General features: G+C 48.2%; 1 protein-coding gene across 2 annotated transcripts in view; it reads right to left on the bottom strand.

The window, feature by feature from the left end:
• sorbs2a (sorbin and SH3 domain containing 2a) overlaps window positions 1-20,000 on the bottom strand; it is an 82,855-nt gene that overhangs the window by 21,058 nt on the left and 41,797 nt on the right. For both annotated transcript variants that reach the window (XM_048262308.1, XM_048262317.1), the window contains exons 7-16: window positions 16,979-17,368; window positions 15,301-15,445; window positions 13,616-13,791; window positions 11,645-11,711; window positions 11,272-11,322; window positions 10,721-10,925; window positions 9,642-9,756; window positions 6,952-7,035; window positions 4,415-4,474; window positions 3,137-3,186 (exon numbers count right to left, since the gene is read on the bottom strand). In XM_048262308.1, the coding sequence (XP_048118265.1) occupies window positions 3,137-3,186; window positions 4,415-4,474; window positions 6,952-7,035; window positions 9,642-9,756; window positions 10,721-10,925; window positions 11,272-11,322; window positions 11,645-11,711; window positions 13,616-13,791; window positions 15,301-15,445; window positions 16,979-17,368 (1,343 nt within the window). The remainder of the gene's footprint in view (window positions 1-3,136; window positions 3,187-4,414; window positions 4,475-6,951; window positions 7,036-9,641; window positions 9,757-10,720; window positions 10,926-11,271; window positions 11,323-11,644; window positions 11,712-13,615; window positions 13,792-15,300; window positions 15,446-16,978; window positions 17,369-20,000) is intronic.

Genomic DNA, 20,000 nt, shown 5'->3' with positions numbered 1-20,000 from the left:
TATGTATAATTACATAAATACTCGCTGACCCAAAATCTATAATAAAAAGCTTTTGTTTTTCATTTCAATCAGATTTTTTTGTAATGTTTAACCACCGAACACTATTAAAGTTAAGTACATCACCACACATTACCACTTGCTCTTGGTATATCTCTGTCTACAGTATATTCACTAACCTTAACTAAACCCTTTAACTAGGGATTCACCGATATATCAGCCCAACATTGGTATCGGGCCGATATCTAGATAAATGCTATGTATGGGTAGAACAGCACATTCAGAGATGGTGCTATGAAGGCCTGAAAGACTTGATATGAATATTTTGTTTCCCACTAATCTAAATGGTATAATAAACGCGAAAAACAAAGTAAACAAATAAATAAAAAAAATTATCGGGTATCGGCATCTGTTATCAAACAAATTGTTATTTTTATTTCGATATCGCCCAGAATTTCACAATCGCTGTATCCCTACCTTAACTAAACTAACCCAGACACCGGGTCCTCTGCTTAAACAATAAGTCATCTAACAGGACTGAGATTCTGGCTAGTGGTGGATGGGGCTAAAGCAGAGTGAGCGGCCCACTGACGCTGGTGTGAAAGCCGGAGAGCTGCAGAGGCTTTTGGCACGGGAGGTGGGGGGTAGAGAACCCAGCCACCACCAACAATGGGGACTGAATGAGATCAATGGCAATTTTATGCAGCTCGGGAAGACAGGAGTGGGGAGCTGTCATGCTGAAAGCACACACACACTCACACAAACACACATACAGGCAGTGAATAGAGTCAGAATAGGGTTTGTAAGTGAACGTCAGCGACGTGGTCTGTTCTAACAGACTTAGGTTCGGAAGGTAAGAGCTTTGTCCTTTTTTTTTTACCTACTGCAGTGCAAAAAATACAGTGGGACAGCAAGGGAGGGATAGAGATTTAGGGGAAGAGAGAGAGAGGAGAAAAAGAGCGAGAGGAGGAAGAGAGAGAGGGGGAAGAGAGAGAGGGGGGAAGAGAGAGAGAGGAGGAAGAGAGAGAGGGGGAAGAGAGAGAGAGGAGGAAGAGAGAGAGGGGGGAAGAGGCCGAGTGAGGAAGAGAGCGAGAGAAGGAAGAGAGAGAGAGGAAGAAGAGAGAGAGGGAGGAAGAGAGTGAGGGGGTACTCACCTTGATGGCCTCCTCGGCACGCTGTCCGGGTGGAGATGTGAAGCTGAGGCTCTGGGCGAGGAAGCAGAAGACAACAAAGAGGGGGGAGAGTGAGCAGGCCACGAACAAAGACTGGAGGCACTCACACACACGCTCACACACACGCTCACTCTGGCTCCGCACGCCGCGTTGCGCTCAAAGCCTTCCCCCTGCGCTCTGACCCAGGTCCGACTGGAAGACTGGTTCCGCTTTACCATCAGGAAAAACCGTCCACTCCACTTACACGATACGACTCTGGGTATTCAGTTCACTACACAAGCACCAGGGCACCCTGGGAAAGCGCTTTGAGGTGATCTCTTACTCTGGCTTTGTTTAAGCCCCCCATAAGCTTTAGGAGAGAGAGAGAGAGAGAGAGAGAGAGAGAGAGAGAGAGAGAGAGAGAGATGAAGAGCCAGCATTGGAGAGTCCTGACAGAGCAGGAGGCTGAGGAGGAGAGTGGCGCCCCTCAGTAAAACCAGGCACGGACTCGGAGCGGATTGGAGCTGCTGGAACACAGAGATACACACACACGCACACACAAACAGTGAAAATAAACTAATCAAATCAATCCAAGGTACAGACCATGCTGACCTTAGTACTGACTGTTCTTTGCAGTGGTTCACACAATAACATCAAAAAAAGAGAACTAAATTAGTAGCAAAGTTCAAAACTTTAACATTATAAGGACAGAGGCGATAATGTGCATCTTCAATAATACAATGAGTCTTGTGAGTATGACATGATTAAATTCATACAAAATGATTTACAATATATAAACTTCTGAGAAACACTGTTGAAATGTATGTATAATTACATAAATGCTAAGCTGACCCAAAATCTATAATAAAAAGCTTTTTGTTTTCATTTCAATCAATTTTTTGTAATGTTTAACCACCGAACACTATTAAAGTTAAGTACATCACCACACATTACCACTTGCTCTTGGTATATCTCTGTCTACAGTATATTCACTAACCTTAACTAAACCCTTTAACTAGGGATTCACCGATATATCAGCCCAACATTGGTATCGGCCGATATCTAGATAAATGCTATGTAATGGGTAGAACAGCACATTCAGAGATGGTGCTATGAAGGCCTGAAAGACTTGATATGAATATTTTTGTTTCCACTAATCTAAATGGTATAATAAACGTGAAAAACAAAGTAAACAAATAAATAAAAAAATTATCGGTATCGGCATCTGTTATCAAACAAATTGTTATTTTTTATTTCGATATCGGCCCAGAATTTCACAATCGTTGCATCCCTACCTTTAACTAAACTTAACCCAGACACCGGTCCTCTCAAGCGAAACAATAAGTCATCTAACAGGACTGAGATTCTGGCTAGTGGTGGATGGGGTTGCAGCAGAGTGAGCGGCCCACTGACGCCGGTGTGAAAGCGGAGAGCTGCAGAGGCTTTGGCACGCGGAGGTGGGGGGTAGAGAACCGCCACTCACCAACAATGGGGACTGAATGAGATCAATGGGTAATTTATGCAGCTCGGGGAAGACAGAGTGGGGAGCTGTCATGCTGAAAGCACACACACACTCACACAAACACACATACAGGCAGTGAATAGAGTCAGAATAGGTTTGCAAGTGAACGCCGCACGTGGTCTGTTCTAACAGACTTGTGTTCGGAAGGTAAGAGCGCTTTGTCCTTTACCTACTGCAGTGCAAAATACAGTGGGACAGCAAGGGAGGGATAGAGAGCGAGGGGGGAAGAGAGAGAGAGGAGGAAAAGAGCGAGAGGAGGAAGAGAGAGAGGGGGAAGAGAGAGGGGAAGAGAGAGAGGAAGAGAGAGGAAGAGAGAGAGAGGAGGAAGAGAGAGAGGGAAGAGAGAGAGAGAGAGGAAGAGAGAGAGGAAGAGAGAGAGGAAGAGAGAGAGGAAGAGAGAGAGAGAGGAGGAAGAGAGAGAGAGGAAGAAGAGAGAGAGGGAGGAAGAGAGTGAGGGGGTACTCACCTTGATGGCCTCTCGGGCACGCGGTCCGGGTGGGAGATGTGAAGCGAGCTCTGCGAGGAAGCAGAAGACAACAAAAGAGGGGGAGAGTGAGCAGGCCACGAACAAAGACTGGAGGCACTCACACACACGCTCACACACATCAGCCACTCTGGTTCACAAGACAAGCCACAAGCCTTCCTCTGGGCTCTGACCCAGGTCCGACTGGAAGACTGGTTCCGCTTTACCATCAGGAAAACCGGTCCACCCACTCACACGCATACGCACTCTGTATTCAGTTCACTACACAAGCACGAGGGCACCCTGGGAAAGCGCTTTGGAGGTGATCTCTTACTCTGGCTTTGTTTTTAAGCCCCCATAAGCTTTAGGAGAGAGAGAGAGAGAGAGAGAGAGAGAGAGAGAGAGAGAGAGAGAGAGAGATGTGAAGAGCCAGCATTGAGAGTCCTGACAGAGCAGGGAGGCTGAGGGAGAGTAAAGCCCCTCCAGTAAAAACCAGGCACGGACTCGGAGCGGATTGGAGCTGCTGGAACACAGAGATACACACACACGCACACACACACAAGACAATATCCTCCACCCACCCTCTCAGCTCAGCTCACCTTACCAGGTGGATGGTAACACTATCTACATTATGTTCCAACATGACCACACACAATACTATAAGCAATATCAAACCATTTCAATGATTGTCGATGACAAACAATCCATTCCTCCACAACCCAAAAGAATACGAGGTCAGCAGAATTTGTATAGAATTTAACTACAAAAGTAAGAAATGCTGCGAACCTGAAGTATCTGACAGCACTGAGTCAATACTTAAGGAGAACATGGCTTTAGAATGTAATTGTTAGATGGAGAGCTGTCATCAGAGTACATAATGAAGGCAATTCAAGTTCAGACAGCTGTCAGGACATTATGATGATTGTGATGGCTGATGGCTACCATAATGGACATAATGAGATGGTGTAATGAGGGTTCAGGGCTAAGGCCATACAGACAATCTGGATCTGTCAAACATGATTTTCCCCTTGTCCCTTGTTGTTAATGTGCGCTTGTATTGGAAGTGTTGAAAAAATATTCTACCAATATGTTGGTTTCATGCATTTAGCAGGAGTCACATCAGTCACAGCAAAACCTTGTCATTTCTGTTTAAGATTTTGTCTGAATTGACACTGTGATTCACAGAGGAGGCGGTGCTGTGAGACAGCCAATCAGGGTGGTGTTAGCAGACTTAGGGGCGGGGGCTGGGAGTAGCGGCGAATGGCAGTGGCAGTGGATTACCTCAATGATGGCACGAGTGGAGGAGATGTCTGGATTATAATCCAGACGTTTTTTAGGAGGCTTGAGCCCCAAAACAGCGGCAGGATCAGCAGTGTACAGAGCAGGAGGAGGAGGAGGAGGAGGAGGAGGAGGAGGAGGAGGAGGAGGAGGAGGAGGAGGAGGAGCAGGAGGAGGAGGAGGAGTGCAGATGAGGTGGAGGAGAGGAGGCAGTGGCATCATGGGAAAAAAAACATGAACAGCAGGTCATGTGGAAAAGAGAGTGACAAAGTTAGAGAAACATGAGAATAATAAGGATGTGTGTGTGTGTGTGTGTGTGTGTGTGTGTGTGTGTGTGTGTGTGTGTGTGTGTAGGTGTAGGTGTGTGAGTGAGTGACATACAAATGCTTACACACACACACACACACACACACACACACACACACACATACACACACAAGCACACTGATGCAAGCTATTCTCACTCATTATCTACTGATACTAACACACACCTATCAACAGTGAGATTATTTGTCTAATTCTACGTGAACACACCTCCCCGCACACACACATGCAAACTTTAACCATTAAGGAAATTGTGAATTTCTCATCCATTGCTAAAAGCACCTTTGTGAGCTGTGAAACTAAAAGCCACTTGCCTTGAACCAAAGCACGCAACCTGATGACTAATACCATTAGAGCTGTGATTAGCAAGCCAGGGAAAATGGGTTTAGCGAATACAGTACCCCAGTCCTCATTACTATTAGCATGAAAGCACTTCACCGCCTGCAACACTCTGCACAAGTTCTGCACAGGTGTCGGTAGTCGGTGTAGGCCTTGATAATCACAGCGATTACATATCATCCCTTGATAGCTTGTCTACTGCGGAGGAGATGGTAGATGCGATAAATGCGAAGCGAGGCTGCGATGGCTCGGAGGTAATCACGCGGGCGGCGCGCGGAAGCCCACCCAGCTGCACTACAGACTGGATGAGTCATGAGAAGGGAGAAGGGAGGGGAGAGAGAGTTCTCCGCAGCTGCATTTTTTCCACCCATTTTCATCCTTTCACTTTGTGTGCCTCTGACCATCTCAGAGGAATATAATGCAGATGTGTGGGAGTCCAGACAGGGGTCAGTGCACGCTTTACTTTTATTTATTTTTTTTATGCCTTTAATGTGATAGGACAGTTCAGAATGACTGTAAGCGAGTGGGAGAGATGGTTGGGGTGGGAGGTGCAGGTGCCCCAGCCAGTTGCGCCACGGCTGGGGCCAGTGCACACTTTACTGATAGCATGCTCTGGGCCAGATCCACTTCAGCGAGTGTCTGTTTCGTTTGATCTCTCCCGAGGTGGGTGCTGAGTCTGCAGGAATGGCCGACAGCACCAGTCAACACACTCACGGTGTGAAAACTACATTAGCTAGTGATGGTGAGTGACTAGACGCAACACACATGCACGCGCACGCACACACACACACACACCACACACACACACACAAACACACACACATACGCACAACAGAATACATACAAACTAGCCACCACACAACAGAAATCACACAAACAAAACAGGGCAAAAATGCAGGAGAAAGGGCCCACACCAAGCGGCTGAGACAGACTTGCACGCTACACACGCAGGGAGGAGAGACACCCACAGAGGGCTTTTACAGAGGAACTTAGCTTCTTGCACAACACAAGACCCTGGCTGGTCAGTCTGTCTGCAAAGGGTCAGTGTATCTGTGCTTCTTCTCTCTAATGACATGGAGCATACAAAACCTCACCAGCTGTGGCCATACATCTTTATATCACACTGTCCATGTGAGTTCAAAAAACATACTTCCTCTTCCTCTTGAATATACTGTATACAACACAGCAACTGAGGTTTTGTACACTTCTAGACAAACCTGCACCAATTTACATGAAGCTTTTTAATCTGTTAATAATTTATCAGAGTTAAGGGATTTAAGATCAGTTACTTTAAGTACTTAATTTCGTGGTATTAAAATGTTTTCCCTCATTAGAAGCGTAAGACCTTCTGAAAAAACCCAGCCCAGCGAAAATCTTCTTTGTTCATCCTTTCCTTTTCGTCAATGTCCTTTAAAAGATATTGCGATAAACAACCTTGCTGGCCAATGTTTTTTTAAGTCTAACCCCTGTAGAACTAGTGTAATGACATGTATTGCTCATAAACATATATTGTTCACAATACTGTATTTCTCTGCAGTACTGTGTTGTGCATGAAGCTGGTCCTCAGTAAAATCAATCTGATCAAACGGGCTTGACTCAGGACACACTCTGGACACACTAGCACTGCTACACCATATCTGCCAGCACAGACAACACACAGCGTCTGCAGGACTCCATAGCGCCCCCTAGAGCATGCCAAGCTGCTGGAGCCAGCCCTGAGACGGAGGCAGGGCAGGCGGCACCAGTTCCAGGCTCCACACTGCAGCATGGGCTTATGGGTAGCCCAGGTGCGAGTTGGGGGATAAGTGGGTGTGTGTGGCTGGGTGCACAGACAGACAAAGGGAGGGCGAGAAGCGAAGGGCGGACCCCTGACTTACCGGCCGACCGAACTCCAGTTCGGAAAAGAACTTATACCAAGGCTCGTTCTCTAAATCTATGTCATCGGGGTTTAAACCATATGTCTGGAGCGGAAAGCAACAGAGAGGAGGAGAGAAGAGGAGAGGGGCAGGGAGAGCAGACAGGGTGTGGAGAGAGGGAGAGAGCAGAGAGAGAGAAAAGCAGAGAGAGGGAGAGAGAGAAGGAGAGAGAGAGGGAGAGAGAGAGGGAGAGAGATGGGTGTTATGGCTTGGAGTTTGGCACTGTTGAAGCAGGAGAAGGGGGACTGATGAGGGAGAGAATGGGGTCAGAGTGGAGAGATTCACATACAGCAGCAGGTCAACGGAAAAGTACAAAGAAGCAGCAGCACCACAATCACAATCTGCTGCAAGGCCACACACACACACACACACACACACACACAAACACACTAACATTCACACACACACACACACACACACACACACACACACACACACACACACACACACACACACACACTAAAATTCACACACACACACACACACACACACACACACACACACACACACACACATACACACACACACACACACACACACACACAGAGGAAATGTATAAAGGAAGCATTTTGCTGATATTTGATGATTTGCATCTTCTGACTTTTACTGTTATAGTAATGTTTTACGACAGTGTATCTCCATTCTTATTAGCAGTGAAATCAAATTGGCTTACATTAGCTAAATGAAATGGTGCCACATTTAAAAGAGACTGGCAGAGAGCTATATGTTAAAGGAACAAGAGCTGTGATATGATCAAGACCCCTGTAAAAGTGCTGCGTTCATTTTACCTAATCCAGTCACAACTGAAGCTGCTGTGGTGCCACACATCATTTGTAATGTTACATTACAGTCAGCAGGGGGCACTAGACTTTCCTGTACTATATCTCAAGCTCATTTCTCTGCATACCTTTATCTTCCTCTGCCAGTAGCTATACATTTTCCTTCCTATAATTCCTCCTTTATTTGGCCATCTCTCTATCCCCCTCTCCCTCTCTCCTCTCCCTCTCTGCACTCTGTCCTTACTGCTCTGCCTGTGTTGGGCTCCCACTCCACCTCCTCATTGTACCTGAGGCTGCCTTGCTCGGCCACACACTGTGCAGCTCTCCTCCAGTGGACCTATGATTCAGCACTGGGCACAGCACTGCTGACATGTACTCGGCCCACTGCCCTCTGGGAAATGTAGTTTTGCGGCTTTTGTTAACAGCTCATGACACATTTGCATCGCAGCCTAGGCTCAGGGGTTTTTGTATCTGACTTGCAAATACAGCAGTTTTAAGCTGTCAAAAACTTCACTGCTTCTCTCTCAGAGGAACAGTATAGCACACAAGAGCTCTCTCTTGCTCTCTCTCTCTCTCTCTCTTGCTCTCTCTCTCTACTCTTTATTCTCCTCTTCTCTCCCTCTCTCTCTCTCCCTCCTTCCTCCTTCCCTACTCATACTTTCCTAGTTTCCCATTTTTATTTTATCCACAGTACTGATCTTTTTGCTTTTTCCTCTCTCTTGATGTTCATCATCTCTCCCTCTCCCTCTCCCTCTCCCTCTCCCTCTCCCTCTCACTCACACACACACACACACACACACACACACACACACACACACACACACACACACACACACACACACACACACACACACACACACCACTCAGACTCTTAGTCTCTCAACACCCTGGATTACTTTCGAAGTAAGAAAGAGCTGATGCTGACCACATGCAAAGTAATCTACTGTAAATAGACCAGAAGGAGACCAGAAACATACATAAAGAAATACAACAGATTTAGTCTCCAAAAAGGAGAGAGAGAGAGAGAGAGAGAGAGAGCGGGGGAACTGTAAATGGACAGGGGAAAATAGAAGAAAAACAGAATCAAAAGCGCAAACAGAACTGATAGCTAATAAGCTAACAGGGAACAAACTTGCTTTGCAAACCCCAACAACAGTATGGTTGTCAGGGATGCTTAGTGACTGATCAAACCCCAACAACAGTATGGTTGTCAGGGATGCTTAGTGACTGATCAATCTCCAACAACAGTATGGTTGTCAGGGATGCTTAGTGACTGATCAATCTCCAACAACAGTATGGTTGTCAGGGATGCTTAGTGACTGATCAAACCCCAACAACAGTATGATTGTCAGGGATGCTTAGTGACTGATATTTTCTGATGATACATTTGGCAAAACTTGTGAAAGTGGTTCTGACACTCAGTGCTTTCTGACCTGGAGCGTAAAATGATGTGGGTGTCCTTATCACTCCACGTGTTCATAAACAAATCAAAATGTTATATATGGCATATCAAATATTACATATGGCATATACGAAAACATGTTACAAATGTGCATACTGTATCTTATAATATCTCATGGATGCTGGACATATATGTGTGGGTATAGTCTAAAACATGTTTACTTAATAATAATAATAATAATAATAATAATAATAATAATAATAATAATAATAATAATAATAATAATAACCAAGAGGAAGTTCATGAGACCAGATTCTATTCAGACCCACTTTGTTGCAATCACTGAAAGATGATGGATTTTAATGGCAAAGTGCTCTGGAGTTCTTGAAAGTGCTGTATTCTTAGACTCTGTGTGTGTATATGTGTGTGTGTGTGTGTGTGTGTGTGTGTGTGTGAGAGTGTGCACTCACTGGTCTCTCTTGTTCCAGGATGGAGGACTTCCCCGGCTCATACTCAAAGATGCTGCGTGGTTCGGCACGGTACTTCCTAGTGTCCACCTTCCTGTCCGGTGGACTGTACTCATTCCTAACGTTCAGACAAAATGGAGGCTCAGCAACAATGCAGTAGAAGTCATTCAAAGTCCCATCCACATGCAGTAAGGGAGACTCTGCTGTAGGGACTAGACAGCTGATACACAGTGGAGATACTTTACTGCTACCCTTAAGGAATTAGACTTTTCAGCAATGTTTTACTGTACCTTCACAATTTATTTGTTTGTGTTTCATAGCTTTGTCTTTAATTGTGTTTATTCTGTCAATGTTCAGAAATAAAAGTATTGCCCTTGGAGACTCTAATAAAACTGTACTGAACATCAACATACTAATTGTGTGAATGCCTGTGACTAGTGTGTGTGTGTGTGTGTGTGTGTGTGTGTGTGTGTGTGTGTGTGTGTGTGTGTGTGTGTGTGTGTGTAGTATGTTTGTAAAGCAATGTCATTATGTAAGTTGCGAGCGTCTGCCCAAAAGGCAGTTCAAGGCTAGATGCAGATGGAGCACACCTTTGACAAAGTGTAAAAACGCAACACCTCTGCAAAGCGCCAGCCGTGACTCACACTCACCCTGAAGCTCAGGAAGCTCAGCTCATTTACATTAATTAAAATCTCAAACACCAAACACAGAAGCCAGTCTCATTTAAAGCTTGCTCCAACTGTCAGACTGTTATTTCTCATTTTCTCATACATGTGGCCTGCCATATGTGGTGGTAGAACAGCCTATGAAGAACCCCAAAAAACAACCTATAACCCACTGGCCTTGTAAGAACACGAGATGGACATGACGTCCTCAGACCCATCCCACACATCTAATTAGCGAAATGATTTGTTCGAGTATGCTTTCAGCTGATCTTATTAGCCTCTAACTGTGTGCCATCTCCTTTTGTTAGTGGTGTGTGCGGTGGTCATTTGCGGGGCGTCTGTTAGTGGTGTGTGCGGTGGTCATTTGCGGGGCGTCTGTTAGTGGTGTGTGCGGTGGTCATTTGCGGGGCGTCTCACATGTCGTGCAGCGCGTCGCGCTCCCGGTCGTAGTCGCGCGAGCGGAGCTGCAGTAGCGAAGGCATGGGTGGCGGCGGAGGGGGGACGGGGGAGGGAGATGGCTCCCGGAGAGGGGCGCCACCGTCGTCCCCGGCAACGGGCTTGGCCAGCGGGCGGTAGGTGTGTGTGCGAGGCGGGGGGTGAGCGTGGACTGGGTTGTAGTTGTCTAGGAGGCAGAGAAGGAGGAAGACATGGAGACAAGAGGAGAATCATGACGTCCTTATTATGCTACAGTCTACAGGCTGCTTATTCCACTGCAGGTCAGTATCACATGGACACTTTAGGTCAAGGACAGAGGAAGGTTACTGTATGCATACCTGGTGTGGTCAAATCAGGGAGCCCTACTATTTACACTATACACTGCCTGTGCATAATGCAGTATGTTACTGTTTGGAAAAATGTCAAGAGCTTGAATATTTAATAAGAATGTAAAAGCACTGAATAAAACATGACAGCACACTGGAAAACCAGGGCCTGCACTTCCTGGTGTGTGACCATCATGGTGTCCTTACCGTTGTTGACAATGGTGTAGGTGGCATTGTATGTGTCCGGATAGTCATCATCTAAGATATGACATAAAGTGCAGGGGCAAAAACAAACACATCCATAAACATTTATCTATACTAAGGCTACTAATGAAAATACTGTATGTTGTCTATTGTACTTTTATGTGTCCATAGGATACAGACTACCACTAAATATCTGTCAACTCTTTATATTCACACACACACACACACACACACACACACACACACACACACACACCACTATCACAACCTGATCTAACTGATTGGACAGATAGGACATCAGGCATCACATTTAAACAAAATGAGTTAATCTATGACCAGACCAAACCAAACTCAGTAGAAGAAAAGTATTTCCCACCTGGCTTGTGGACCATGTGAATCTGCTTGAACATGGTCTTGTACCAGTCCTTTGGCCGGTCCACTGTCTACACACACACACACACACACACACACACACACACACACACACACACACACACACACACACACACACACACACACACACAATAAAAACAGAGTCAGAGAGACTGGATGTGGAGGGGCTGGTTCTGTCGGGGGACAGGACTGGGGAGAACTGTTCTGTCAGCATGCAGCAGACCGCTGCTCAGTTAGAGAACCTGCTGTGGTCAGACCATCCTGTCAGCCTGGCCCATCAGCTTCAACTGCCCCGAGGCATGCACACACACACACACACACACACACACACACACACACACACACACACACACACACACACACACACACACACACACACACACCCCCACATGCGGGCACACACACACAAACACACACACATTCCAAATGTGTCTCTGAGCCATTATCTGACAGTGCATAAACATACTAATTACAGACTGTCAGAGAATGAGAAAGAGAGAGAGAGAGAAAGATAAAGAGAGAGAGAGAGAGAGGGATAGAGGGAGAGGCTTGTATAAGTCTGTCTGAGATGGTAATTTCGACAGACACTGTATCTACGTGCGTCAAGAGCGCATGAGACAGGACAGTATGATGCAAGCGAAATACGCAGATTCATGGCTGACGCAGACACAGAAGAACACAAAGACACAAAGCTACTGATCACGTAGGGTGAGCAATAGAATCCGAGTTGGTGTGTAACTCAGAGAGTGCCAGGTTTACTATCCCTCTTTCTCTCACTTGTCCACTCCCTCATGTGCTCTTTTTCTTTCTTTAACCTTTCCACTCCTTCATGTGCTCTTTCTCTCTTGCTCTCTTCATCTTTCTCAGTGTTTGTCTCTTTCAGTCAGTCAGGCTTTCAGTCCGCTCTACCCAGCTGGCTTGGGACTGATCAAGCAATGGCAGTAAATGCCATGGTAACCACTGTTCCCACCCAGGAAATGTGCTGCGAGACTAAGGATCTCTCTCTCTCTCTCTCGCTCTCTTCTCTCTCTCTCTCTCTCTCTCTCTCTCTCTCTCTCATCTGAGGCTACTGTGATACCTCTGTATCTCCCTATCCCTCGCTAGTTCAATCACACAAACATTCTTCTAACAAATGTTCTTTTAACTCTATTACTCTGACTAACAAGATTATCCTCAAGAATACAGCAGAGCATCTGTTTATGATATGCTCGAGCTTGCTTTTAACCTTAATCATCTTCCTTAACTACATTACTAACCATACCAACGCAAGCAGACACAGTCAGACGACACAGATCCCTCAAACTGGCTTTGTTAGCCACCGCCAGCGAGACTAAAAGGAAACGCCACATCCGATTACAAACTGCTTCCTCAAAGCCAGTCGCTAATGCATTTGAATTGGTATTATTTATAGCTAAATGGAGATGCTTGGCTTCCACAAAAGGAGTATAATGCATAACCGGAAGTCTTTAACCAGAATGTCAACATCAACCAATTCAGCCACAATTAACTACAAATTAATCAAAATTACTACAAATTAAATCAAAATATACCTCAGTGTGCCTGATGCGATGCAGAAACCTCTCCGTCTGTAACTAATTCTGGCTTGGAAAAAAACAGGCAGTGGCTCGGACTGGCAAATCAATGCCTGCCCTGTCAATTCCTAGCTGCAGAGTGATACAAACCCAACACACAAAAAGGGCAAAAAAGGACAGAGTGCCTGCGGCTATCCCTGCCATCCAGCTGACAAACTCTACAAAGAATCTGCCCTAGTGTACATATTCACACCACACACACACACATGGTCTTTTCTGTTGCCACTGGAGGAGATGCTGTATAATCCAAGACAATGGGAAGTACCAGGGCATGCCTTTGGTGGCAGGTAAAGCAAGACAGGAGATGGAGACTATCAGATCATTCCACATGTGTCTAGCAGATGCCCGGCTGGCACTCTCACCGTTCGGATGGCGATGGGGATTCCTGACTCATCCACAGGGCCGATGCCCTCGTAGTGTGGCGCTTTGATGACGGACACCTTCTTCTCCTCCTCGGAGAAGCGAGCGATGGGCACTGTGCTGCTGACCGTGGTCTGACCCGTCACCACTGACTCACGCATTACAGACTCAGATGATTCTGCAGCAGAGAGAGAGAGAGAGAGAAAGAGGGAGAGAGAGAGGTAAGAAAGAAAGAGAGAGCAAGAGACAGAGAGGTAAGAAAGAGAGAGAGAGAGAAAGAGAGAGAGAGAGAGAGAGAGAGAGAGAGAGAGAGAGAGAGAGAAAGAGAGAGGTAAGAAAGAGAGAGAGAGGCAGAGAGAGGTGAGAGAGAAAGTATGTGTGTATGTGGGGGGTGGGGGAATGAGGAAAGACATGATGGAGAGAAGGAGATGGAGGAAGACAGATTGAACGCAGAGGAAAAAGGGAAAGACGGACAGAATATGAGGAAATACTCTGGACAAAGCTGAGAAATGCCAGACAAAGCTGCAGACGTGTTTGTATTGTCTGGGAGGGAGAGAGTGCAGGGGGGCCTAAGCAGAGGACAACAGAGTGGAGACACCTGTCTCCTGGAGCCCCATGATGGGGACGGACAGAAGCGCTGGCGCAGCTCCGGCCCGTCCTGACCTCTCACGGGCCCAGACAGAGCAACTCTACTCACACGGAACACACAGAAGGGCGCTCAGGGGTCAAGGCAACACTAGCTTTAGCGTCAGAGCCATCACACTAGGTACACCAATTGACAAAGCACACTGCTTTAGCGAGAGAAAGATTGTCCTGACACTATGTTGCAAAAAGCAAAAAAGAAAACATAAAATCAGAATCTTTTCCTGGGACAAATGTTGTCCTAGAATAGGGAATTGCACCTAGAATAGGAAAAGTCCCTAGAATAGGGAAATTGCAGTCTATCCTATAGAGCAGAATTGACAATGAACTATAGACCTCAGGCTTACATCAGTTAAGATTTAGATGACTCTGTGAGTGATTAGCAGCCACACTTTCTACAGTCAATCAGCCAGATGCCACCCTCATCTCCAGCTGTGCTCAGCTATCGATTAAGTTGGTCTGCAAGTGGGTACGAATACAGTGTACATATCCCAAGAATGTTCTCCTTGCCAATAATCCCCCTCTCTAACAAGGCATGTGCCTCACAAGTCCATTACTAAGAAGCAATAAAGATCAGAGGGATCAATAACAAGAACACAGGAAGTGATGCGCTTTTCAATGGAACGTGGCAGGGTTTCGCACTCAGTCTGATTGCTCGTCATAAACAACAATAATCACCTGGACTCGCTCGGCTGGCCCTGACAGGCTCACTAAAGTACATTTCATTTGATGGATATGCATGGATATGCTGAAGGCCAGGGTATTTCACTAAGGGAAATCCTGTGATTCCCCTGTTTTTCACTGAATATTGTATTGATTTCTGATCCTATCAATTACCTACTGATGTAACCAAAGACATATATGAAATCAGTTCAAAACAGTGAGGGTACATATGATTAAAAGAGACAAATGACACAGGGCTGCTGGTTGGGTGCATCCATAACAGAGCCCCATGCGATTCGCTTTTCCATTAGCTCCTAGTTACAGATACTGCTGTGAGAGAGTGGGGATGAGAATGGCAAGCCGCTCGCCCACCCAGGCTCACCTGAGCTGCGGCTCTGCTGGACCCGCATCATGCCTGGGCTGAGTGTGGGGGGAGGAGGAGGGTAGGCTGGAGGAGAGAAGGGCCTCTGGGGGACACTTGGTGGGCTGCTTGCATGGGTAGAACTCCCATTCATGGCCATTTGACCCTGAAGGACAAAGAAGAAAATAATGCACTATAGAATCCACATCAATGGAATTGGATTATGGGAGACGTAGTTGATTTAAGAGCACTGAAACGGGGGAGTCTGTGAGCTGGTGAGACCTACAGGACTACAAGCATTAGTGCATCAAGAAGACACTGTCAATTTACACAGAGGACATCAAGTTAATCATAAACGTACAAAACATTTGCCAAGCAGTGTAGACAAAAAATTCCATTTCATTCCACATTCCAAACAAATAAAAAGTGCTCCAGCTGGATGGGCGGAACATGTAGGACAGAGACAGATGATGTACACAGTCCTGAACACAGTTAGGTTAATAGGATTACTTCTATGTTACCACCAGGCTATAAGGAAGTGTTATTGACTGTGTTTACAATTCAAACATGTACAACACAAGGTACCACGGTTTGTCAGCATGTGTACTCACTCCCTCAAACCCATATTTTTACATTTGTCTGACCGCTGTCATGCCATATCGAGCAGTGGCTTGACAACTTGATGAAAAAAACAAAAAAACAGCCGTCATTTAAAATGACAGCATCAATATATAGTTTAAAATGACTACAATTGGTTTTGACAGCTGTTTGTTTTCACCGAGCTGCCTTGCAACGCGATGGCGCAATGTCACTTCTGGCTATTCACCGGTCAGACAAACTGGACCCAATACAGGACAGAGGGAGAGCAAAATCAAAGCAGCACTGGTCAGACTCCACTGCTGTGGAGGTAGTGAGGGGTGTTATGCAAACACATGTCTGTGACAGTAGAGGAGGAGTGAGGTTGGAAAAAAACAAAAAGGTTGAAATCATATCATAAATGATATCATTTTGAAACGTGTTTCAATGAACGTTTCACTGAAAAGTAGCACTGGAGCAAAAAGCCTGCTTAGTGTCTACCTACCTACAGTACACAATATACTGACACTGTATTTTAGAGCCTTTCCCCCCAAAAAGGTAGCGCTAGCCTGTGCTCTGTGCAAATGACACCCCACCACACCATGGCAGTGCTTCTGACCGAGTTGGTTTGAATAAAGCAGCATCAGATCCCAAGCTAGGCGTTTAGCTTCTTGCACATACAGCCACACACACATCCAGGACGAGACACACACACACACACGCAAGTTGGTGAATTGAATCGCAGAACTGCCAGTGCTGTGAAGGTTTTAATGCATTTGTGTTGATTAGCAGGCAATGAGAACATGGTTTCATCATAAGACGGTTATGTGTGTACTGTATGTGTGTGTTGAGGGGGATTTGGAGATCTCCGGGAGAAACATGTAACTAAGTAGTTTACGTATGGATGTGTGTTTGTGTGGTGATTAAGGGGAGCATCTTTTTTTGTCTGTGTGTGTGTGTGTGTGTGTGTGTGTGTGTCTGTGTGTGTGTGTGTGTGTGTGTGTGTGTGTGTCTGTGTGTGTGTGTGTGTACTGTCTCTCAGACAGTACAATGGTAAGTGGGTAGAGGTGTGTGTTAGAGGGGTACGGGTGACTGGTGGCTGGCCGGTGGCTGTGATAGTTACATTAGTGGCGGCGCTTGTGACAGCGGTGGCCATGGTGGCGGTTAAAGCCGGGCCGTCGTCGGGGGTGATGGAGGCATGGCTGAGCGTGGGCGACGGTGTGGCCGAGCCCCCTGGCGACGAGTCCAGCCCGCAGATCTGCAGCTCGTCCAGCACGGCCGTCGACGACGAGTAGTGGCTCAGCGCCGAGATGGTGACCGGTGAATCGCCGCCGCCCCCCACCACGGGGCCACCGTGCTCCAGGGGGGCGTAGGGGGTCGGGGACAGGGCCGAGGACAGGAAGTCTGGGGAGCCCTGGCTGGCACGGCTGTAGGGGGAGCGCCGTGAGCCGGCCTCGGGGGACAGGGGTCCTCGGGGGGAGGTGGTGTGCGCTCGGGACGGGGACCCGTCAGGCTGCCAGAGGGGTGGACAGTGGAGGAGGGGAGAGGAGGAGGAGGAGGAGGAGGAGGAGCAGTGTGTGTGAGAGAGAACTTGACGTGCTGCTGTCATCAAAAAGTTGAAACCACACAGCGTTAAAACAGGACGTGTGTGTGTGAGTGTGTGTGGTGTGTGTGTGTGTGTGTGTGTGTGTATGTGTGTTTGTTTCTTGGACCACTGTGAAGTAAAAGTGAGCAGTGACTTTTAGAGTGAGAAGAAGACACACACGGTGCATTACTGTTAAGTTACAACCAACACACTCTGGATCTAAAAACAACTGTAGTCATTCAGCACATGAATCCATCCTGTCCATCACCCATACTCTGTGACATGAGAATCAACACAAACATGGTTAGCAATTCTGTGCCAGTCACTGCAGGGAGGCTGTGAAGGGAAGACAACACGTGTGGGATACAGACAGTGCTGATGAGTGTCTGCTCATTGTAAACAAACAGTCTTTTTGTACCACCAGGTCTCCGGCCGGTCTTGGGGGTATGGGTGGGGCCGTCCGGCTCTCCTCGGGGGCCTCTGGGGCAGTTGGGGGGCCTGCGCTGGACCTGGGGGGATTCATCTGGATGGAGAGAGAGGCCTGGCGTGTCTCAGGGGAAGGGGCAGCAGTGGCGGTGTTAGTGGAGTTTATTTGAGGCAGGGAGGAGCAGGAGGCGTGGGGGTTGGGGGTGCTTGAGGGGGGAGTCGGGGGGCCTGGTGGGGGGCCTGTGTTGGTGCTGGGGGGCTCCTGCTGGGCGGGGGTCATGAGCTGGAGGGTCAGGGGCGGTGGATGGGGTGAGCTGAAGGGTGGCCACCCTGCGCAGCTGGACCTGGGTGCTGTGAGCGTTACTGCTGCTGCCGCTCTTGCTGGAGCTGATGTTGCTGTTGGTGCTGGTGGCTTTGGGAAGTGGGGGCTCATTGGTGTTGGGAGGTGTGGGATCATTAGTGTTGGGAGTTTGGGGCTCATTAGTGTTGGGAGTTGGGGGCTCATTAGTGTTGGGAGTTGGGGAGATCATTAGTCTGGGCAGGGGGTCTGGATCAGAGGGGTGCGGGTGGGACGGGCAGTGGGAGGAGGAGGAGGTGGTGGTTCTCTTTGAGTAGGAGTAGGAGGACCTGGGTGGGGTGCTGAGGGTGTAGGAGCTCTTCTGGTGACCCTAGCCAGAAGAGAGGCGAGAGAGAGAGTGTTGGGCATCACAGGCTTAGAGAGAGAGTGTTGGGCATCTGGGCAGAGAGAGTGTTAAGTATCTGGGCGAGAGAGAGAGTGTTGGGCATCTGGGCGAGAGAGAGAGTGTTGGGCATCTGGGCGAGAGAGAGAGTGTTGGGCATCTGGGCGAGAGAGAGAGTGTTGGGCATCTGGGCGAGAGAGAGAGTGTTGGGCATCTGGGCGAGAGAGAGAGTGTTGGGCATCTGGGCGAGAGAGAGAGTGTTGGGCATCTGGGCGAGAGAGAGAGTGTTGGGCATCTGGGCGAGAGAGAGAGTGTTGGGCATCTGGGCGAGAGAGAGAGTGTTGGGCATCTGGGCGAGAGAGAGAGTGTTGGGCATCTGGGCGAGAGAGAGAGTGTTGGGCATCTGGGCGAGAGAGAGAGTGTTGGGCATCTGGGCGAGAGAGAGAGTGTTGGGCATCTGGGCGAGAGAGAGAGTGTTGGGCATCTGGGCGAGAGAGAGAGTGTTGGGCATCTGGGCGAGAGAGAGAGTGTTGGGCATCTGGGCGAGAGAGAGAGTGTTGGGCATCTGGGCGAGAGAGAGAGTGTTGGGCATCTGGGCGAGAGAGAGAGTGTTGGGCATCTGGGCGAGAGAGAGAGTGTTGGGCATCTGGGCGAGAGAGAGAGTGTTGGGCATCTGGGCGAGAGAGAGAGTGTTGGGCATCTGGGCGAGAGAGAGAGTGTTGGGCATCTGGGCGAGAGAGAGAGTGTTGGGCATCTGGGCGAGAGAGAGAGTGTTGGGCATCTGGGCGAGAGAGAGAGTGTTGGGCATCTGGGCGAGAGAGAGAGTGTTGGGCATCTGGGCGGGGCCTCTAGGGCAGTTGGGGCCTGGCTGGACCTGGGGGATTCATCTGGATGGAGAGAGAGGCCTGGCGTGTCTCAGGGGAAGGGGCAGCAGTGGCGGTGTTAGTGGAGTTTCGGCGAGGGGGAGCAGGAGGAGCCGTAGGCGTGGGGGTTGGGGGGGTGCTTGAGGGGGGGTCGGGGCCTGGTGGGGGGCCTGTGTTGGTGCTGGGGGGCTCCTGCTGGGCGGGGGGGTCATGAGCTGGAGGGTCAGGGGCGGTGGATGGGAGTGGCTTGAAGGGTGGCCACCCCTCGCCCAGCTGGACCTGGGTGCTGTGGCGTTACTGCTGCTGCAGCTCTTGCTGGAGCTGATGTTGCTGTTGGTGCTGGTGGCTTTGGGAAGTGGGGGCTCATTGGTGTTGGGAGGTGTGGGATCATTAGTGTTGGGAGTTTGGGGCTCATTAGTGTTGGGAGTTGGGGGCTCATTAGTGTTGGGAGTTGGGGGATCATTAGTCTGGGCAGGGGGGTCTGGATCAGAGGGTGCGGGTGGGACGGCAGTGGAGGAGGAGGAGGTGGTGGTTCTCTTTGAGTAGGAGTAGGAGGACCTGGTGTGGGTGCTGAGGGTGTAGGAGCTCTTC

Source organism: Alosa alosa, chromosome 1, assembly GCF_017589495.1.
Source record: "Alosa alosa isolate M-15738 ecotype Scorff River chromosome 1, AALO_Geno_1.1, whole genome shotgun sequence".
Classification (NCBI taxonomy): Eukaryota; Metazoa; Chordata; class Actinopteri; order Clupeiformes; family Clupeidae; genus Alosa; species Alosa alosa.
This window is presented reverse-complemented; position numbering and strand designations above follow the sequence as displayed.